At 51.3% G+C, this 21,559-nt stretch overlaps 8 protein-coding genes across 8 annotated transcripts; 3 read left to right on the top strand and 5 right to left on the bottom strand.

Moving 5' to 3' along the window:
* Window positions 1–41: 41 nt before the first annotated feature.
* AYO21_09235 (hypothetical protein) lies at window positions 42–2,452 on the top strand (the record flags this gene model as incomplete). Its single annotated transcript, XM_022659173.1, has 8 exons — window positions 42–114; window positions 182–247; window positions 298–355; window positions 420–747; window positions 803–934; window positions 984–1,128; window positions 1,184–1,339; window positions 1,410–2,452. The coding sequence occupies 8 exons, from the start codon at window positions 42–44 to the stop codon at window positions 2,450–2,452; spliced, it is 2,001 nt and encodes a 666-aa protein (XP_022508530.1).
* Window positions 2,453–3,130: 678 nt separating this feature from the next.
* Window positions 3,131–3,721, bottom strand: AYO21_09236 (hypothetical protein; the record flags this gene model as incomplete). The annotated part of the gene is made up of 3 exons (XM_022659174.1): window positions 3,131–3,276; window positions 3,343–3,414; window positions 3,517–3,721. The coding sequence occupies 3 exons, from the start codon at window positions 3,719–3,721 to the stop codon at window positions 3,131–3,133; spliced, it is 423 nt and encodes a 140-aa protein (XP_022508531.1).
* Window positions 3,722–5,826: 2,105 nt separating this feature from the next.
* Window positions 5,827–7,766, top strand: AYO21_09237 (hypothetical protein; the record flags this gene model as incomplete). The annotated part of the gene is made up of 2 exons (XM_022659175.1): window positions 5,827–6,430; window positions 6,484–7,766. The coding sequence occupies 2 exons, from the start codon at window positions 5,827–5,829 to the stop codon at window positions 7,764–7,766; spliced, it is 1,887 nt and encodes a 628-aa protein (XP_022508532.1).
* A 948-nt stretch (window positions 7,767–8,714) lies between these two features.
* On the top strand, window positions 8,715–9,887 carry AYO21_09238 (hypothetical protein; the record flags this gene model as incomplete). The annotated part of the gene is made up of 3 exons (XM_022659176.1): window positions 8,715–8,951; window positions 9,059–9,540; window positions 9,617–9,887. The coding sequence occupies 3 exons, from the start codon at window positions 8,715–8,717 to the stop codon at window positions 9,885–9,887; spliced, it is 990 nt and encodes a 329-aa protein (XP_022508533.1).
* A 959-nt stretch (window positions 9,888–10,846) lies between these two features.
* AYO21_09239 (hypothetical protein) lies at window positions 10,847–11,525 on the bottom strand (the record flags this gene model as incomplete). Its single annotated transcript, XM_022659177.1, has 2 exons — window positions 10,847–10,992; window positions 11,324–11,525. 2 exons carry the CDS (start codon window positions 11,523–11,525, stop codon window positions 10,847–10,849), a joined length of 348 nt encoding a protein of 115 aa, XP_022508534.1.
* Window positions 11,526–13,403: 1,878 nt separating this feature from the next.
* AYO21_09240 (hypothetical protein) lies at window positions 13,404–14,482 on the bottom strand (the record flags this gene model as incomplete). The annotated part of the gene is made up of 4 exons (XM_022659178.1): window positions 13,404–13,831; window positions 13,914–14,161; window positions 14,241–14,360; window positions 14,412–14,482. The coding sequence occupies 4 exons, from the start codon at window positions 14,480–14,482 to the stop codon at window positions 13,404–13,406; spliced, it is 867 nt and encodes a 288-aa protein (XP_022508535.1).
* A 1,633-nt stretch (window positions 14,483–16,115) lies between these two features.
* On the bottom strand, window positions 16,116–17,297 carry AYO21_09241 (hypothetical protein; the record flags this gene model as incomplete). Its single annotated transcript, XM_022659179.1, has 4 exons — window positions 16,116–16,143; window positions 16,205–16,287; window positions 16,346–16,682; window positions 16,765–17,297. 4 exons carry the CDS (start codon window positions 17,295–17,297, stop codon window positions 16,116–16,118), a joined length of 981 nt encoding a protein of 326 aa, XP_022508536.1.
* A 3,179-nt stretch (window positions 17,298–20,476) lies between these two features.
* On the bottom strand, window positions 20,477–21,164 carry AYO21_09242 (hypothetical protein; the record flags this gene model as incomplete). The annotated part of the gene is made up of 3 exons (XM_022659180.1): window positions 20,477–20,561; window positions 20,623–20,948; window positions 21,003–21,164. The coding sequence occupies 3 exons, from the start codon at window positions 21,162–21,164 to the stop codon at window positions 20,477–20,479; spliced, it is 573 nt and encodes a 190-aa protein (XP_022508537.1).
* Window positions 21,165–21,559: the final 395 nt, after the last annotated feature.

The following is a 21,559-nucleotide window of genomic DNA, read 5'->3' on the forward strand; positions in this document are numbered from 1 at the left end:
ACTGATGGAGCAGCATGCTCAGGCGCAGTCAATAAACGATTATGGCCACAGTGATCAAAAATAATGCGGAAGATACAAAACAGGCAGCTTCGTCCCCTAGACTCAAAGGCCGGGGTATGTTGGATGCTACTTTGAGGCTCGTTGAGAGGAAGATATAGAGCGCTGAGCTGTATCTGGACAGAAAATGCGAAAGACACTCTATGTCGCAATGTCACGATATACGGGAAGTGCCGCTACGAGGACAAAGGTACACTGGGAATAGCAGGTGTTGCACATAAGACTAACTTGCTGCTGCAGGATGTGCCTTCAACCACACCGTAGAAAAGCCTGCCTCTGAGGGAGGACAAAATGATAGGTACGACTCAACGGTCTTGCCCTGCCTAAGATGAGGCACTGTTTTGCTGAGACGGAGGAAATAGTCAGTCGAAAAAGACGCTCAACGTCGACTCGCCGAGTTTCACGCCCTCTTTCTTGTCTCCCAATGGCACCGCAGCTGCAGCCACTGCTATCAAGAAGCCAACGACTGGCATATCTCCGAAGGCAGCAAGTGCTGCCCCGTTCATGCCCAAGGCCATCATCTCCCGTGAGCAGATGTCTAGTGTCTCGGACTCAGACGACGCCGGTGGCTTACAACTTATGCCAGGATCGTCGAACGCTACTCCTCTTCGACAAGATGCCAAAACCCCAGATTGGGCGCTGCCTGACGTCCAAGAATTTGTGCCCCGACGAACTCAAGACCCGTCTCTAGTGAGTTCTCTCAGAGCATAGGTGCTTCCGTCCGATGCTTATAGGTACTGTCTAGACCAGTGAAGGCGAGATTCCTGTCTCTCATGCTTTTGAGACGTTTCAAACGAGCCATACCCCGAACCCATATCTCGATCACAGTATAAATGGAACCGCTTTTTATCAGAACGCACCTGGTTTTCAGCAGCCGGTACGCATCTCAAACAGAGGCTGTGATGATGATGCTAATCACCTGCTAGGTACAATACCACCAATATGCGCCTATTGGCCACTACAACGCGGCCCTCACTCCCTACCAGCGCACAGTGCATGACCTTTTCATCCCCAACGATCTCCGAGAGGAAATTCAGAAGAAGTCAGCGGCAGCCCTCCAGATATTACCCAGTATGCGTCGCTGGTTCATAAGACAGGGTGGTGCGGTGCTGATTTTGCGCTCCAGATTCGCAGCTACCAAGTCACATCGAGAGTTATCACTCTCTTGTCCCTCTTGATACAGCCCACAAAAGTTCAAACATATTTGGAGGTTATACATCTTGGGTGTATAAAGCGCAATCAAGCGCCAATGGGCACTTTTTCGCCCTCCGCAGAATTGAAGGTATGATCTTGAACTATACCACTCCATCGACCTCGTTGCAGTCTTCAGAAGCTCACGCTTTCACATGCAGGCTTCCGCTTAACAAACGAGCACGCAATCCGCGCTGGACAAGCTTGGAAAAATATAATCAGCGCTAACATTGTCCGAATTGTCGACGTCTTTACAAACCGCGGCTTCGGCGACTCATCCCTCTTTATCGCCACAGAATATCATCCTCTGTCCAAAACCCTTTTGGAACACCATCACCTTGGACATTCATACAATCCTCGTCCCGCTCGTTCTAACAAAGACCAAGCCACGGAGCCTGCCTTGTGGTCTTACGTCGTGCAAATAGCTTCTGCTCTGAAAACCATCCACAACTCTGGCTTAGCCGCTCGAATCCTCGACCCCAGCAAAATCCTTGTAACAGGAAAGAATCGCATCCGTCTGAACGGCTGCGGCATTCTGGATGTGGTGCAGTATGACGCCAATACCCACACACCTCTCGCTCAGGTCCAACGACAGGATCTCGTCAATTTTGCCCTGGTTGTCCTTGCCGTTGGCTCAGGATCCCTGGATGTGGGTCAGAATTTTGCTCGCAGCATGGACACTTTCAAACGTTATTACAAGCCCGAGCTTCAAAACGCCGTGGTGTGGTTATACTCTGCAATGCAGAACTCGGAGAAAACCATAGACGGATTCGTCACTCTTATCGCAAACCAAATGATCACCGCTTTCAATGCGGCCCTTCACAGCGACGATACTCTATATTCTGAATTGTCGCGCGAGGTGGAGAATGCGCGCCTGGTGCGCCTTATGGCCAAAATCAACTTCATCACTGAACGCCCCGAATACAATCATGACCAGTCGTGGAGCGAGAATGGGGAACGCTATTTCCTCAAGTTGTTCCGTGACTACGTCTTTCACCAGGTTGATGCACAAAACCGACCAGTCGTGGATCTCGGCCATGTCCTGATGTGTCTCAACAAATTAGACGCGGGTACGGAGGAGAAGATCATGCTCGTGAGCCGGGACGAACAGAGCGTGTTTGTGGTGAGCTACCGCGAGCTAAAAAAGGGGGTGGAGAGTGCATTTCAGGAATTAGTTGGGAAGAGGGGAGGACCTTTGAGGTAGGTAAACTGAGCAGGACGACCTGGAAAGAGAGATTGATGGAATCTAACCCGTCCAAGAAAATAATCTTCAGCACCTGGAATGCAACATGTGATAGAGAAACAGAGGGACTTTGCTTGGACAACTACCGATCTGCCAAGGGGAACAGAAAGGAGATCTGTTTCAGGAAGAGCGCCAAAGGACCAATACTGATTGCAGACGATATGATGGAATTTTGAAATGGGGCGACATGACTATGATCTTGGGAGAAAACAGCCGGAGTGTAGGAAGATTGGTAGTGAAGTTTAGAAAACAAGAAACAAAAAATCGTAAATCTCTGTTTGTAACTCTGCTGTTGAGCCCCATGGATGGAGATCTTCCACCGCCCCCGACCAGATCATGTCATGAAGCAGGTCGGGGAACGAACTGCGACGCCCAGATGTTGGATGCATGATTTTAGAGCAGAAGCAATGATACACTGGGGTTCAGCGTTGGAGACCTTTCGCGCGTAACGTGGCCTCGATCGAGCACTCGATCAATGAATGCAATTGATGATCCGGATAACGTCAGGCTGGGCGCTAGATCTCTGTGCTGAGGAAACGTCGCAGGATGGTGTTCGCGCCTCCCTGTCTCTCTCGCTCTCTCTGGACTTTGAGTCTTGAGGTTGGTAAAAGGCTGAGCGTTTGTTGCTCTTGCAATCAATCACTCTTCTGGCGGTTGTTGGAAAGGATTCTCAATCTCTTCACTCCCGTCGACCGGAGAGATCAGGACGAGCAGCGTGCCGCGGGCGACAACCAGGCCCAGTGGTCTTGTTGTCTCGTTGCCCTCATCATCTGCCATTGCGGGAACTGTTAACTGCAAAGCCTTTTGCCACGGGCGTGCGGTAAATACACTGGGAAGAGAAAATAACTCACCTCTCATGGTTTCTTTGACATCATCCAATACCAGATTCATTAATTGGTCGTAGCCTTTGAGTGTGCCGACAACTGACAAAGACGAGTCGAGTTAGTACAGGAAATTTTTGCTGGCGTTTTTGTTTACCCTTGAGGTCCAGCCAGAGATTTTCGGAACACAAAAAGAGGACATACTTTCTCGTCCACCATTGAACTTGACATTGATCTGCTTCTCGACGTATTTGCTCAGGTCCAGGATGTTTTCCTTCTTGGGCTTTTCGTGTGGTTGATTGGACTGCTGCGAAGATGCGCCGGCACCACCACGACCGCCCCTACCACCTCCGCCCCCTCTCCCGCCTCCTCCCCGGCCACCTCCACGAAAATGGCCTCGCTCGGACATTTTCCTTACCTGAGAGTTGAAGGGGTGGTTTTGTTGGTAACACAGGGAAATTTGTGTCTTTTCCGCAAGAGATGGACAGTGAAGGGCGGAAATTGACTCCCTTAGCCGTAAAGAGTCTAGTGCGTAAAATTGGCTTGTGTGTGGGTGAGGGAGGGGAATCTTGGGGTGTGATTCAGAACCAAGTTGGGACAAGCTGGTTGTTTGTGTGCCTGAAGCCCTGGTCTGGTTGTCTGGGAAGGGGGCAATCGGTGATTTGAATTGTCGTAAAAGCCGAAGGCCAGCCTTGGAAAAATCAATGGGTGGAGTGACGTGTACGAGGTCCTGGTAGAGGTAGAGCTTGCAAGTCAAGGGTCAGCAAGTGCCAAAGGGGAGAGACGGGGGGGCTATGTCGGGGGAAGAAGATGATGGAACAAAGGGCGAGATGTGAATGGTGCGCCACGATTTCCGCCGAAGCCACCGTCAGAGCATGCGGAATGGTTATTGCCAATTGGGCGGAGCGCCGCCCTCGGGCTTGCGCACGGATCTTGCCTCCACCTCACCCTCCCTTGGAGCACTTGTCACATTGCTCCTTTCCGTGCTTGTGAGCTCGTGATAACGGGGGTGGCGATGATGGCGCAGGGCATAAGGGAGAGACAGACAAGATGTTCGGAGGACAGGAGGAGGAATCAACACGAACCGAGGAATGAGATAGAAGTGAATGGCTGCAGAGGAAGAAAGGTGCAGGTGTGGTTGGATTTCCCCCACCAGTCAAAAGGCGGACAACTATGCTTTGATCTCTGCGCTCCTTGCCCTCTGGCACTTTGGCTCACCCGAGACTCCCATTCCCGCCCAGCCTAGGGCCTGGGGGGACGAACCCCGCGCACCCACTAATGCCAGCCCATCATGCCTACCTACGCCTACTACACCAACTAACTACCTGGAAGTTGTTGGAAGGAACACTTCACCCCCGAACATGACCGTGGCTTTCTCCTCTCCTCCTCCTCTAGCTTCCGAGAAAAGTGCAGGTACGGCAGCACCATCGTATAAGCGCAGATGGCCATCTCGATCCGAGGCTGTCTACAATTCCTGCTCGGTACAGAGGTCTGGTTCTAGTCCCAGTCCCAGTAGCGCCCTGCTGGTTTCTGCTGTATTTCTCTTCAACGTCCACGCGTCCCTTTTCCCCTCCCATCAGCCACCGCGCAATAAATAATAATTAATGAGGTGGTCGTTGGTGGCAGTGAGCCAAGTGCGATGCCTTAGTTGCCCACTGTTGCCGTAAGCTCTCGGCCATGGGTGCCGCTCGGAGAGGGGAAGTGATAAGCCCCGCGTACGCCCAACGACTCCCTCAAACTCCCTTATTAATGATCTATTGCCTAGGCTGTTGTTGGCAGCTGATGGGCCGGAAGGGCCTCTTGGAAAACTTGGTTGGTCGCCGCAACCCGTGCTCCGTACCTCTCCCCCCTTCCCCCATCCAACCATCCAACGACCATCCATCGAACCCGCTCCTTCGCCGCCCTCGGCCGCCCTCCTCGCCGTTTCCACCTTGCACCTTGGATACCTGGCGAGCTGGTACTATTCCTCTCCTCTCCATCTCCTTCCCTCTCTTCTGACACCCACACATTCTCTTTCTTTTTTGCTTCCCCTTGCTCCGTCTTCACCTCTTTGTTGTTGTTTGGCACCTGGTTTTCGCCCCATTGGCCGTAGCCTTTTCCTGTGTCCTCCCGGACGTATCCCTGGGTTCGCATTTCACACTACAGCCTCTCAGATCAGGCCTAAGCCACGTGCCGCAGCTTTCCCTCCCATTTACTTCTGCTACTCTTTTCTCCTCCCACCTACCTCTCCTTCTCCTTTCGCACCTACTTCTCGCTACCACCTTTGACTACGACCTGGGTTTCTCCTCCGCTCACGGCGCTGCAGCTTCAAGAATAGCTTTCGCCCAGCTTGGGCCAAACTATTCGAGGCTGATCCCGCAACCCCTCCACGATTCTCCGCCCGCGCCTTTTCTCGACTTCACTTCCCGAGAGCTTCTTAGCTAAGCACGCGCAGCCCGAGCGCACCAAAGGTGACTCGGGCTCCCTCCCTCCATCCTCTATGCCAAAGCAATGGAACGTCCATCGTCCGTGACAATGAATTCCGAGCAATCTTCGTCTCTCAAGCGACCTCGCTCCCCAACGGAGCCCCAACCCCTCCCAGCAGCAAAGGTCCCGCGGACTGCTGCGAACCACTTGCAAATCAACTACCTTGTGCGGCAACACAAGGATACTATCCCCCTCGTCACAGTCAATGACAAGCTTCCCGAGATAGCTCGCCTGCTGGGGGAATACGATGGGGTCATACAGCGCCACGAGAGCATGGCAGGTAACTTGGGAGCTTGTCCTGTCGGCCCCATCCTGGTTAAGCGGTTCGAGAAAATGTTTGACGGGCCGCCCAAGATTCTCAAATCTCACGCAAAGGATGCCCATGTGACCTGGTTGGATGTGGTCGAGTTTGCCCAGAACAATCCCAAGCAATTCAACCTGGAAAGAACTCGCAATGGAGTGCGGGTCTGCCAGTTCTACACCAAGCAGTGTCGGGTCGAGATCTCGGAGGAGGATTTCGTCCTCATCGCCAGTGGCATGCCTCAAAAATTGATCCCCCCGCAACCCATTCTGGAAGACGAAGAAAAGGAATTAGGCGTCATGGATCTCTTGGACCGCAATCTCGGTCAGGTCATTCAGCTTGCAGATCAAGGTATGTCGCCAATACCTCATAGTTCCCTACCTATCCAAGCTAACCTTGAGCAGTGTCTGGCCGAGCGCGACAACTGATCCACAAGATGAAAGGTCGGCGCACAGCCATATTGAGCAGACGCGACCAGGAAGCCGAGGCCAAAAGACATGCCACAAGAACCGAAGCTGCCCCCGGTTCGCCCATGGACACAAACGGGGTCGGCAGCGCCCGCGCAATAAGGAGTATCGAGGTCTCTCAATCGCCTCCAGTCGGATTTACTGCGGTCAACCTGAGACAATCTACAGCTGCGGAATCAGATGTGCGTCGTGGATCTTCCTCCAACGACCTTCTACGAAGTGCTGGCGAGGAGACGTATGGCTCGTCAAACGCGGGAAATGTCACCATCATCAATGGCAAGTCGATTAAGGATGCTTCCCCAGTCCAGCGTACCGAGATGATAAAGAATTTCTTGACACCAAGCGAACGAGAAGCTGGCTTGACCGAAGATACTGTTCGTCGTTCTTCTCTAGGAGCTGGCACTAGTCGAACACAGGCTATGCATGCGTCCTCTGCGGAGAAACCACGTTCTCGTTCAATCGAACTAGCAGCGGCAAGCATATCGTCGGTGGCCATCCCGAATACGCCGGCTTCTTTGATGCCTCATATGAAGCCAATCACGCTAGACAGGGATGACGGTGGACCATTCAAGGCAGAGATGGTGCGACGAATGGACAACATGTGGAAGGGTGACCGGGTCATTCCTCCGTGCGATCGATGTCGGAGACTGCACATGGACTGTCTAAAGAACCTCACAGCGTGCATGGGATGTACTAAAAAGCATGCTAAATGCTCGTGGAAGGAGGTCAAAGAGGAAGAATTGCAGCTGACAGCACCGGGGTCCGCTTCGCCCGACAGGGAAACAGCAGGAGAAGAGTTGGGAAAGGAGAGTCCACCACCTCTCTCGGCGGGATCCGGCATCGAGGGCGGTCGCCAGACAGATGACATGCAGAGGTCTGCGAACATTGCCCGAGCCTCGCTAGATCTGGCAGGTGAAAGGTCTTTGAATTCAAAGGACAGTGGGTCACGGGAGCCACCAGCAGAGTCGACTGCACAGCTTGAGACGGCCCCCTCGAGCGGTTCGACGGGACGATTTGACGTCCGGCCACCGCCCCTGATCCAACAATTGCAAGATGCTGCAGCCGAACGCTCGCCCACCGCACGAAGTTCTTACCTTTCGACATTCTCGCCACGAGAGAAGGGACGAATAGACGACCATGATGATGACGACGAAGGCGATCGATTGCAGGCACTAGCAGCACAAGTCTACCGAAGCGCGTCTCAAGGCGGACATCGCTAGGAATGCTCCAAAAGAGGTTGTTGAATCGGCATGAACGGCGTTGATCTGGGTTCAAGGAGGTCAATGGTGCTGATCGAGGGAAAAAAAAAAGCTCAAGCAAATTGGCAGTATTATTGGTATCAGGAGATGGCATGGATCTATCAGGAGCATAGGTCATCATACTGTGGATTGAACAGTTTCATTCAGCATCGAGCGTTGGTTTGTATTATTGCAATAGAGCATTTGATGTTTTGAAGGGAGGGAGGCATGAGGCATTCTGACGGAATAGATTCCACAGCTGGGGGCTCGTGTACGATGGCACTGACTGAACTGACCGGGAATGTACGAGGGGATTTTGTCATCCTTTAGTACAGAGATGGTGGATATGTAGACAGTGGTGACAGAGACACGGCGATGGGGCCAGACAGATGCCGTCAAAAGCCGCTTTTTTTCGTACAGAAGCAACTGCCCCTCAATGGTGGATGGTGGGGAAGTTTGTCCCTTTGCCGATGCATTTCGCTGTCGGATGATACAAGCTGCTCCACCATCACCTTTTCTCGCTGTTCTCTGACCACTGACCACTGGCCAACTGACCAACTGACCAATTGCCGCATAAGCAAAGATGGCTTTGTTATACCCGTACACGAGAGGTTCCCTGCAGAGGCTCGTCATTGCTCACTTTCGCCCTTTGTGGTTCCTGAAGTCGTGAGCAGTTAGTTACCAAGTCTTCGGATCCTCCCCCCTCCAGCAATTACCCCACGATACCGGGGGTGGAAAGGACAAAAGAGAGAAGATTATCGCTTATTTTATAATACTGGCCTGGGCTCTACTATGTTTGTGGTCTTGTTCAATCTTTCAGCCTTTGTCTTGTTGTTGTGAATTTTTGCTCAACAGTGTCGCCATCCTCCCTGCGCTCCATAGACAGTCTACTCCCGACGAAAGGCTACCTCCCTAGAGACGACCAATACAATGGATCCCTCCCAAGTCACGATCCCGCCGTTGAAGGACTTGACGATCGACAACATCACCGAGAATGTCAACTTGATCAACTCGGCCAACCCGGACCCGCGGTTCAGATACATTCTCGAACGGCTGGTGGTGCACCTCCATGACTTTGCCCGTGAGACTCGGTTGAGTACGCAGGAGTGGATGGCGGGTATCCAGTTCCTCACCAAGACAGGTCAAATCTGCACCGATGTGAGGCAGGTATGTTTCTATACCCAGAACCATAGTTCTCCTTTTTCAGCTTGCAACGTGTCAAACTCTGGCCGAGAATCGTGATCACTGACATTGCCTGATGGTGGGCATTGTAGGAATTCATCCTCCTCTCCGATATCCTGGGCCTCTCCTTGCTTGTCGACAGTATCGACCACCCCAAACCCAAAGGTTCCACAGAGGGCACCGTCCTCGGACCTTTCCACACACACGAAGCCGAAACCCTGGAGCACGGGAGTCTCATGTCGCACGACACCAACGGCGAACCCTTGCTCGCGATATGCACGGTCAAAGATGTGTCGGGGAACCCGATCGAGGGAGTCAAGATTGACATCTGGGAGACAGACTCGTCAGGACACTACGACGTGCAGCACGCCGACCGAGACGGGCCGGACGGGCGATGTATCATGATCAGCGATGCCCAGGGGCAATTCTGGTTCAATGCCATCGTGCCGGTGCCGTATCCGATCCCGCATGACGGACCTGTGGGCCAGCTGTTGAAGAAGTTGGGTCGACACCCCATGCGGCCATCGCATATGCACTTTATGTTTGAGAAGGAAGGGTTTGATCATCTGATAACGTGAGTTCATCAATGCCAATCTCTCAGCAAGTGAGGAGATTCATGTTGCTAACTTCACGACCTTTCTTTTCTCTAGAGCCCTGTACCTAAAGGACGACCCGTACGAAACCTCGGACGCGGTCTTTGGCGTGAAGAACTCGCTCATCGTCGAACTCGGCAAATGCGACGCCGAGACGGCCCAGAAATACGGCGTCAAGGAAGGCACGGCGCTCCTGAGACACGACTTTGTGCTGGTCACGGACAAGGAGAGCGCGGAATTGCGGGCCGAGAACTCGAGGCGCGCGCTGGAGAAACTGGGCCGGCGGGTCAAGATCGTGCAGGGTCTGCCCGTGCCGGATGTCGATTGATTTGAGGTTTTGATATACGATGGAAACCGCGTACATTGTAAATGACGAGTTTATCACGGCTTTTGTTTTATTTATACGTAAGGTAAGGAAAAAGGGCTGAATATGAAAACTAAAGCAAAAAAGAGGGATGTCGAATCAAACGAGAAGAGAAGCGAGCGAAGAGAAGGAAAGAAAAGAGAGAAGAGTCGAGGTAACGTGAAATGAGATGAGGAGAGGTGAGGGTAGGAGAGAAGATAGAGTGACCTACCTACCGACCGACCTGCCTAGGAAATGTACACATATGCACGTATATACGTATACACATGTGTGAATGTATGTGGACTGTGAACGTGTATACATGTATATATACATGCGTGGCGAGCTAGCCACCGTGCGTACATGCTACAAGTCCAAGTCTGTGTCTAAATCCAAGTCTAGATCCAACAACTCTGCCTTGCTCGATTTGATTCGGATGTGTAGAGCAGAGTAGAGTAGAGTAGAATTCCAGAGTACTGCATACTCCTCATTCAATATATCACATCATATCTGATATCTGATGTCCGTCGGATAATGTGTTTGGTAATATAGATATGTGGTAGATACCAAGAAGGTGATAAAATAGGTGATGGTGAGATAGAGCGTTGATTAACTTGCTCGCTCAATTGCTCAATTGCTCGGATTAAGTCACGATCGATATTATCTCCCCGCCCATTTCCCACTTTACTTTCCCTTCCTTTCCTTTCCTTTTTCATCTGCCCACCCCAATCGAGACATCTCCAACCACGCCGGCATCGTTCCCATATAGAATAGAAATTTCCAATCGTCCCCCAACTTCATCAAAGCAATTCCACATCTCCAATAGCTCATGGAACCTCTCATCTACTGACTCTCCGAGAACAAAGCCGGCTCCTGCCGCTACACGCGGAAGATTTGTAGCAATGTCAGGGTCAAGAGATCGACAGGGTATCGCTGACAACCTCCTACGAGGGAGGGACCACGGGGAAGCTGGCATCGGCGGTCTGAGGGAGCCATGAGGCCCGATCCTTGTCATAGATCTCGGCGGCGGGTTTGCCCCATTTGTCGGAGCCCTTCAATAGACCTGTTCGGATGACGATCTTGTCATCACCTGTCGTGCGTGCCTTGTCAGCAATAGGACATGGAATGAGAAGGCATAGCTGCCAGGGTAGAGATAGTAGCTATGTAGATCCAGTTTCACAGAGAAATTGGTCCTCGACAGCCAGACAGTTTTGGGGGAGGTGGTTCCGCGAACTTACCCATCACACGCTGGTGGTGGTACGGCGAACACCCGCAGTTGGGACACATGTAACAATCGACCGAGTTACCTGTTTATGTGCCACAGGCAAAGGTCAGCGAATTGGTCTAGAAGTACGTCGATCTTCCAACACCCCCACTGGGGAGAACAGGCCACCAAAAGGTTGTACAAGGAAAAAACGTACCCGAGTCACCCTTGTAGGAATAGACCTTCAAATCGCCCTTGGTCAGGTGGAAGTTGGATTTGGGAATGATTTGGTTCAAGGTGAATTCGCCGCCGCCCATCAACTTGCAAGCACCGCAGTGGCAGAGAATGTGCTTCTCCTCTGGGATTTCAGCGGTCCATTCGATGGCACCACAGTGGCAGACTCCCTTGTATTCAGGCATGGTGGAATGATGGTTGGAGACGAGATGTGAGCTGGAAGATTGAATTCGAGTTCTGGCGAGCGTTGAAAGAGGTGTTGGTTGCTGTTTCAGATGATGGAGGAGGAGAATCTTTGGGTTTCCGACAACGAGGGAACCCTTATATATCTCTCAACAGCTCCCAAGCTCAGAGATGAGGTCAAGATAGGGTGCTTGTGGAATAGGTATTTGGAATGCTCTGGGCGAGGGCAGCCCGACCATTACCATTGGAGGGGTTCAGTGGCCCACAAGCAGCTGCATTTGGCTATCATGCTTGTCCCGCCTATTGATCCTTTCCCCTCGGTGCCCCTGACCGCGTCGTTTCGTCATATGGCGGTCCACGTCAGAAATGGGAGGGGCTCGAGGCAGAGTGACAGATAGCAGCTGCATACGCGCAGAACTGCTGATCATCTTCCTTCCCCGCGGTCGCTGGACAGACAAGGATAGCCTGTTGTCTTTGAGCAGAGCTCCTTTCGTGGAGCCCAGCTGTTTCAGCTTGGGAAGATTCGCAGGCCAGTCCCCAGCACAACAGATAATCAAGTCGAAGCTATCGGACCTCAGGGCTCAGTGCCAGCCCATCTTCAACTTGCCTATTACAGATGGAACACAATCGTCACAAGAACCATTCCCTCGTCCCTCGCCGTAGTCAGCAGTTCCCACGATTCCCGGGCACTTGCTTACCATGCATAAACTGTATTCTTCTGTCGGATTGTCCTCCCACCTGTCTCTTTCCAGAGCCCAATCTGAATAAGCCTCTTCCGAGCGAGCAAAACGGAGGGTGCCGTGGGTTGAAGCCGGGTAGTTTTCAGAAGAATGGTGGGGGTAAACCCGGGCTGTTCGCTGTGGGTGGACGTCATTCGTGACAGATTCTTTTTGCTAGGATCAGCCTAGGCCTTTAGGAGAGGCTGTCCACGCTGTTCTAGTGGTTGAGGGGCAAAGAGGGGGAATACGGCGCAGGAACTTCGGGTGCTTCGAAGAAGGAAATGATTTGGAATGCGGAATGGGTAGCGCGGCAACGGGCCCAGTCAGGAAAGGTGCTGACGGTGTGTAAGAAGAGGGTAACAGAGTAGCTGGTGGTAGCTATCCGTTCCGTGACCTTTAGCTGCTCGCTTCTCGTTCTCCGAGCTTCTTCTTTCAGCTCGGGCAGCCTTTTTCATCCTTTGCGCTTCTTGACGGAGAGCCGGCGGTGAGTTGAAAAATAAGACGAAAATTGCTTTTTTGTCTGACAACCGAAGTATCGCCACAACCACCACCATCCACAGTCACTGTGTCTCTTTTAGCTGTCATTTCAAATCCTAGAGACCCTCCCACCCTCCACGGGAAGCTTGCGCGCAATTGTGTATCTCAAATATCAATCCTCCCCCGTTCACCCGAAGCTGTCAGGTTTTATCAAGTCGCCGACCTCTGGCTAGTTCTCGGGCTCCACGGCATGAAAAGAACTGTCACTTTGTGGAGAGGGATCAAATGATGTCGGAGAAGGGGGCGAAGTTCTGGAACGATGATTTACAGACGACATCCCACTGTGGTTTTTATACACTCTGGAAATGGTTTTGCTTCTTTGATTAGTATTCTCTCCACGAAGCAGGGTTACTGGCTTGTCCAATTTTGGGAGTAGTCCCTGACCATCCACAAGTGGCTATGCGAGCTCAACTCTGGATCAGGACGAATCAAAGCCGCTGCGCGACTTTGCAGCTTTTGTTGAATGGTCTACATGTCTATTGAAGACGCCCCGTCCAGTTCTTGAGTCTAGCTTCCTAGGACAAGTCGATCGATCCACCGGAGCTGACTATTACTGACTCGACATGGACGTCGATCAACCTTTGGGTATCCGCAATACGCAAGAGACATTATCGCAAGTGCATATCATTGCCCGCCAGGTTTCCGCCCCACGACGACTGCCATCAGGTAGACAAAACACTTCCCGCTGGCCACGGCGGCCGACATCTTCACCAGAGCCTCTTCCAGCTCCCGCGTAGCCTCGGGCGACTGTCCAGGACGCCGGCGCAGAGTCGCAAAGACCTCATTCATTGACATGACTACCAGGTCTGTTTCATGCTTGAGCAGATGAGGGAGGACCGGGGAGACCCTCCTGTCCACGTCGACCAGACCATTGTCTGCAAACACCTTGTCGAGATCGCCGTAATGCTCCGCCGAGTCGAATCCACCCACGTATTTTTCAATCGTCTGGAAATAGTCGGGCATACCTGGCAAGGGGGTCAGGGGGGATTGCTCATCCAAAACCCCCATCGCGGTCGAGCAGCATTCGTGCCATTGAAGATATCCTCCGGGCTCTGGATGACGACGGTTTGTTCGTAGTTAGTTTTGGTTCAACAGGGGGAAAGGCGAGAAGGTGAACAAGGTCTCGCGACTCACTCAGCATCCTGATCAGCTTTTCCACCACCTTTGTCTTTTCTCGACCGTGCAATATCGTCGAAACCGCCCGGATGTACACGACGTCGAATCTTTCACAGTACTGTTCGGGAACAGGGTCGAAGAAGTTCCACACCCCAAAATAAGTGTTTGCCGGACGGCTCCAGGGGTGAGGATATTGGCCGGCCGATATATCGAGAGCGACGACCTTGCTCTTGGGATGGTCGTGTGCTAGAGTGAGTGCCACAATCCTGTTTTTTTCCCACATCCTCTTGTCAATCACCCCATGCTTTTTTTTCTTTTTCGGACGTCTACTTGAGGAGGACGTACGCATTACCCGCTGCAACGTCCACAATTTCCGGTGTCTCTATTTCCGACAGCCTCTTTTCGACTGCGGGATGCAGCAAGAATCCCGCTTTGGCAGTCCACACAAAGTGCTGCGACGTGAGTCTTGATATTTGTTAGAGACAACGACTAGTCCATCGATGGCGAGCAACATACCGCGCAGAGGAAAGGAAAGTTCGAGAGAAAAAGTACTCGTCAGCTTGGTCGGTGTCGGTGTCGTTGGCCATATCGACGATACTTCTGATGAATGAAGGGGCTTGCTAGGCAATGCCACTGCACCCGAAGAAAGTTCCAGGTTCACTGATTATATTACCTCCGTCATCTAACCGGTCGGCTACACTATATTATATAGCCTTTAATTTTTTTTACGCGTCGCGATCGTCGTGGTGGTGGTGCCAGATTTTGCTCTCTCTCTCTCTCTTCTGCTCTTTCCCTGGACGATTGAATCCACCATGACCCATCCATCCACCATCTATTTATTGAGTCGCCAGCCCGAATATGGTGCGTGTGAGTATGTGTGTGCGTGACAGTGAGTGGATGGTGTATCTAAAAGATCCCCTCCTTCAGCCAACGAGCGAGCTGACCCTTGCCCTGAACCAGAGCGAAATCCAGATACAGTCCAGGCCAGACGGGCCAAACAAGCCAGATAGACACCTTGCCTTACCCTGACCGATACCATAACACTACTGGCGAGACATTCAAAGAAAACGAGCATGTCAATTCTAGGAGAAAGGAGTGACTAATTATGGGATGAGCTACTCTACTCGTAAGTATACAAGTCCGGCGAGTAGAGTATGCATATTCTCCTCTCTCTCTCAGCGGGCGTCGTCCTCGGTGTTCACCCGCCGCCACGACTCCTCCCTTAGGAACACCCCTCAGCCCTCATCTGGTAAAAGGGCTGTAAACACTGTATCTCTACAAACTACTGTACGAGTAAAAGTCTGGTTCTATAATGATGGGCAACTCGACATTATGACTTGTGACAATGTGACACTGTGACGACTGGCTGTTTTCCCAGCGCCACTATCCGCTGAGCGCCTCCAGAGCTGATGTAAGAATGTAAGAGTAATATTCGACGAGAGCGCAGGAGGACAAATGTAGAAAAAGGTCCTTCTACCCAAAGAGATGAAAAAAAAAAATTTCTTTTTTTGGGTCTCTCTGCCTCCCTCTATGTATATAAATACTTGAGATTCCAGGAATAAATTCCAATATGCATGGCACGACGAATACCACGCAAAACTTGCCTGATCTCCTTGCCACACATTCGAGATATGGCCAAATGAACCAGACAAGAAAAGTTTCAGGGTTTTGCAAACATTGAAATCGTGCATGTAGCCTTTTTGCTCCAGAGCCTATGCGTGCATTGTGCTATCTAGGTTCTCCGCCGTCTGTCACGAAAAGATCAAATCTAATTTCATCAGGGCCCGGGCCATAGTCGGGAATCTTCGACCAAGGAGCCTGAACACCATCATTTGGCGTCATCACTAGGATATCTGCCTTTGGTTTGTCGTAAACATCGTGAGCCATGATCCTCGACACTCTATTTCCATCCATCAACTGATACCCATACCATAACCAGGAACTGCGTTCGAAGAAGGAAAAAAAAGGGTGAGCTATTCCAATGTGCTCATCTCTCGTCAGGTACACCCGCCTTTTGTACCCAGGTGCTGAACGGTAGGTTCTGCTATCGACATGATGTGACTCGTCCCATTGTATTCATGCTCCATGCTCTTAGTCCTGGTCGTTTGAAAGCGAGACAGGTCCATTTGGAACGGTCATATCATCTGGTCGCAAGATTGATTTGTCGGGATCTTGTCCCGCCTTCAATCGTATCAAGAGGCGCAAAAGAGAGGTGAGGGTTCAAGGTTTTCGACCGATTACAATGATTCTAAAAACAATTGTCAGCAAACAGCCAGAGCAGTCGAGGAGGTTGGAACGCAATGACTTACAGTGTGAAATACATGTGTTGTTGGCGTGAGTTAATCTCTTGGAATGCTTTGACGCATGCGTCGTTGACCTCTTGCAGTGTCCACTGTACCCTTTTGTCAGTCGCGGATAGACACATCAGAGTTGAGCTCTCTTGTCCTTACCCCAAAGTATCTGATGCAAATTTGGAGGAGCCAACCCTGAAGACCCGTCTTATAGAACCGCTCAAAGAACCTCCCGATGTCTTTGAATTTCGGATCAGAAGCCCAAGGACCCAAGGGAAGCTTGACCCTCTGCTCCTGGACGTCGATGAAACCAGCTTCCTCGATTGCAGTCTTCATCTTGGATGAGGCACGGAAATCTCTCCCAGAGGCAGCCGTCATTTCGTCGGCGAAACTGCATAGCTTCATGATCTGACTGTCTGGGAGTGCAGACTCGTCGTCGACATGGGCGATGATCTCCACTTCGATTTGTTCGATCCATCCACCAGAGTTCATTTTCCTAAACCAGGTCAGAATAGGTTCGATGACAGGAAGATACTTGACCAATCTGGTCTTGTGGACATATGGGGAAGTGGACTCACTCGAAACATTGAGCGTATAATGCATCCCAATCTCTTACTCCCACAAACAAGTTTCTGATATGGACCAGGTCGAACTTCATCGAGGGGTCATCTAGGACCCATTCGTCGGTGGCATCCTGAAGAATAAAGGAACAGTTGGGCTGGAGCGAGCGCTCGTGCTGAATAGTGTCGATGCCCACGACCTGGACATGCGGGTACCTTTCAGCAACCCCTTCAGCCCACAGACCCTTCCCCGTACCCACGTCCACGACACATTGTAGATTGGCTTCGTCGACAGGAGAAATAAAGTATCTGTTGTCGAAGAGAACTAGAACCATTGCGTGCAGTACCTGTTCGTTCTCTTCCGAGACTTCGTCGTAGGGAAACGGGTGGCCGTCTTTGTAGTCGTGATAGCGACGACCATTTTCGACCCGGAAATTGTAGACTGATGAAGCGACTGAGTATGCGGAACTGGCCTCCTCGTCCTCCAGGTACTCGAATTCCCCATAGTCCTCGTCAACAGGAATGCTGCTCGCTATATTTAGGTCCTCCATTGTTTGTCCAAACCTAAAAGTCGCCCTTAAAACATGGTCATCCGGGCCTCGACCGATTCAAAGTCAACCGTCAGCCTCACGAAAGATAGAATTCAACAAAGAGGAAAGGGAGGAGATGTGGTTAAATGTGAGATCCTCGAGGAGAGAGGGATGGGAAAGGGTATCAGGCAAATTCCGAGAGTGTGGCGCGAAGAGATAGTTGGGCATATTCGCAAAGACAAGTTCGAAAGGCACTACTAGGTTAGCCCAACAGAACTCTCGTAAAAGGAATCCCAAAGGGAAAGATTTCGGTTGCACGGGGTGGAGACCGAATGGATCACTAAGTGAGGCAGAAGACATTGCGCATGGATTAGGGTCATAACTTTCGAGTAAGTCGAGCATTTAGCGGTTGGGTTTATCATATGAGAGGGAGAGGCAGAGGGTGAATGGATCTGTTTAAATTTCAAACTGTCCACTTGGCTGTTGCCGGAAATGGGGAACCGCGAACCGAGAATAAAATCTGGATGACGACCGGTTGATGTGGAGACTGGGATGAGAGCGGAAAAAGTGTGCATGCGAATAGTGTCTCGTCCCAAGAAAGGGAAGAAGGGGAACCAGCCGGGCGGTATTTTGACCCAAGGCTTGGGGGGTTTTAGAGGAGTGGGTAGGAGACCATAGGGAGGAGTTGAGGGAGTGAGGGGAGGTGGGTAGGGCAATGGGGACAAGAAGAAGCTGAATGGATGGAATCCGAAAGGCAACAAGAGTCAGATAGTGCATATAAGCGAAGAGATTGAATGGATGATTCGATAGCGGGTCGTCGTACAGTAGCTGGTGGTAGGTGAAGGGTTGCGTTTGAGTTACAACGAGAATGAGAATGGAGAACTAACTAGGCATGGTGGGGACTCCAGCTGAGACGAACGAGGAGATCGGGACGAAGAAGTCAAAGTTGAAAGTTGAAAGTGAAAATTCAAAAGTGAAAAGTGAAAAAGAGAAAAGTGAAAGATGTGAGATGAATGTGAATGAAGCACCATGACTCGATATTGTGAAACTATCAACAACGCATGCAGTACCTCGTAAGTGAGGAAAGAACGACCCAAGAAAATCCTGCACCACGTCATCTGTCGAATCAGAAACCCGAGCCGCACTGCCGGTGCTGGGCGTGGAGTCCCAAGGCAGCCACCTGACTGGCTGTGGAAGGTGCAGGCGGTGGGCAATCACTACTGCCAACTCGTTCTTGGTAGGGCAAGTGGGATAGAATATCCAAAGGAAGGCACAGTGGGTTAGAAAATGTTTCCATCGGCCACGGGGCTTTCACTAGCCCTTGTCATGCTGTGTCACTGGGTTCCCAGCAGCTTGGATCCAGCCCCCTACGAGTAAGACGACCTGACCTAATAGAGGCTAATGACCTAACAACCACACCTACTGATGCTAACTGGTGCTACCGGCGATCGGCCATCCCCGGGAACTACCTAGGCCCGAGTTATTGGGTGCTCCCGTTGCCCGTCGTGTTGCCCGTGAACTGTGCCCTGTCAATGCTCGAACAAGGACTCGTACGGTGTCGCTACCGACCTCCCTCTGTGCCTCTCCTGCAGCTTGATTCCTAGCAACCTCCATTGATTGACTGTGCATATCTAGGTACAGACAATCCCCAATTTCAAGGGACCTGTGGTGCTCTTGGTGCTTTTACCTTTCCAAGCTCTGTCACTGACCGAGATTTGCACATGATTTTTACTCGCTAATGAGACTCATCCTGTACACGCACCCCGAACACACATCGCCGGATCCCTCTGTACCACCCAACCTCCCGTACCGAGAATTGTCGCACCCCTGTGATTCGCCTTGCCAGACAGCCACAAATCGACCCAACAGTCTGGTCGCAGCCTAACGGGTTGACGGACGGCCCATAGACCCGGCCACCCGACACAACTGTCTTCTCACTTCGCTTCTTACACTACTCGCACTACTCCCTTGCTCCTACAGCCGCCGTCGTCACCATCCATTCTTAGTCTGTACTCCATACTCGTACAGCTATGCACCTTCGTGCTTTGAGATCAACGCCTTGCTTCCTCTTCGAAACTCGATGGGTCGGTCTTCGGTTCGACAAAAAGAAATCACCTCTCATCTCACCCCTGGATCCTTGTAACCCTACACCATCCTCGCCCGTCAAGATTACAATAACAAGCGAGAGCTGAGTGACAGTTGAGAACAAAGAAAAAGAGGCCAATGAATCGTCCAAGTGACACGTTTTCTAGTCGGAATTCTGCCGTACGGCGACCCCTGCACGGCGTCCTTTGCACCTCGCCAGGCGAACCAAGGTGCGGATCCTCATACTCGCAGCACCCGAACCTGCAACAAAAGACAACGCATTCTCACACGAACCACGTATCTTTTCGAGAAACTTTTCAGAAACGAGCGGCGTGCAGAAAGAGTTGGACATGGAACCATGTCTCTGCACATCAATCTGAAATGAAGGATCACCAGGTCAATCTACAAACCGATCAAAGTGAAACCAGTTTTCCCAATCGTACTTACACACCGCGATATACATGACCTGAGCGGGACCGAGAACCAGCAAGTCAAGGTGATTTACGTGCAGCTCCCGAAGCTACCATCATGTCCGAACTCTGTTGTATGCCTTCTACCCATCCGTGAAAGCTCCAAAGCATTGCCTGGGATTTCAATTGCGACTGTCCCAGCCTCCTGTCTGGGACCCCTTGTCTCCAGCTGTCCCCGTTGCTTAGCCCACACCAGGTGCATTGCCTTTGCAGATTCCGCCATAAAACCGACCCTCTGATCCTTTAGCACTCTGCAAACAGAAACCTTAGCACTAGCTTCTGGGTCGGTGACCTATCACTATGTGACACATATTAGCTTACTGGAAATCACAGGTATCCACCATCTCTGAGATGTCAATCATCATCTATCCGCTCAGCGGGACGAGTCGTGCTCGTGACGAGATGACCAAGAGTTCTAATCCGAATTTTGTGAGCCCCTTTGTGCAAGCCCCGAGCTGGGGTGGTATTGCATCAAACACGATTCCGAGCCAACCCGGGAGAAGCTCTCACAGAGAGCCAATGCACCCGCCAGGCCCTCTGTTTTCGTTTTTCCCCCTGTAGGAGAAATGCCATGCACCTCGATTCCACTCCAAGCACGAGACTTGGTTTCCAAACCGGACAGTTTGAGACTTGCATGCCCCGACCTCAAGCCTCGTTCTTGTCGGCATTCGACTTCTTTGTTCTTTTCCAAAGGCAGACTGTGCTCACCGCAGAAAAGGTGAATAGAATGCTGGAATACCAAAAAGGTCAGGTGCGGAGAAAATTTAGGGGGAATAATAGGGGAAACTCACCAGAGTGCAATGCTCAAGCCCCAAATGGACTTCATTTCCAAACATGTGGCCTTGGAAGTGCCAATCCATTGGGAATAATTGACTTTACCACCCTTATTGAGACTATTACCGAGTGCCGAAGTAAAGTCGTATGCGCTCGAGGTGGCATTGGATATCTCATCCAGAATCACACAATTGAGGTATGAAAGTGGCTTGCCAACGACAACAGAAACAACAATCAAGGCAATGAGAAAAAGAGCGTCGATGCCAGTGCTGATCAGGAAAGGAAGGATGTTGTCGAAGTAGAGAATGACGGTGATGGCACAATACAACACAGCGATACACACCTAAAGCGCCTGGTTAGGACAATACTGCTGACTGTGGACAGACCTGACACCTACAATGCTCAGGATAGCGACGAGGACCGAGGGCGGTGTTGCTCCAGCGTTGACCATCTCCGAAATGAAATTGGCTGTGATTCCAATGACGGCGATCATGGATGCCATCTGAAGAGCCCGAGTGACTTTGAATGTCGCACCGAGGACGCCGTGGTCAGGACCCATGTTGAGATACAACGACAGAAAAGATGGAATATGATTCAAGGAAGGGAATGTGGCCGTGAAACGACGCAGCTAGAGAACGTGGTGGATGGCGTCGAGCCAAAAGGTGTACAAACAAAGAAGAAGGAGAGTATGTTGCGTCTGCGTCTGAAGACTGAAAGATAATCTAAGGAATGCTTCTTGGATCGGAAACAGATGCGTTGGTTCAGAGGAAGTGTGTTGCAGCTGGTTCAGAAAATGAAGAACTGGACCAGCGAAATGGAGGGCGACTATGGCTTAAGTATTTGAGATGGTGATCAATATCGGTGGATGAATACCAAAACATTGTGGACGTGTTGCATGCTGAGAGATGAAGCCAGCTGATGTCTCTGATGTCTCTGGCCAGTCTCAAACCAAGG

This window comes from Fonsecaea monophora (genome assembly GCF_001642475.1).
Source record: "Fonsecaea monophora strain CBS 269.37 chromosome Unknown Scaff88, whole genome shotgun sequence".
NCBI classification, from domain to species: Eukaryota; Fungi; Ascomycota; class Eurotiomycetes; order Chaetothyriales; family Herpotrichiellaceae; genus Fonsecaea; species Fonsecaea monophora.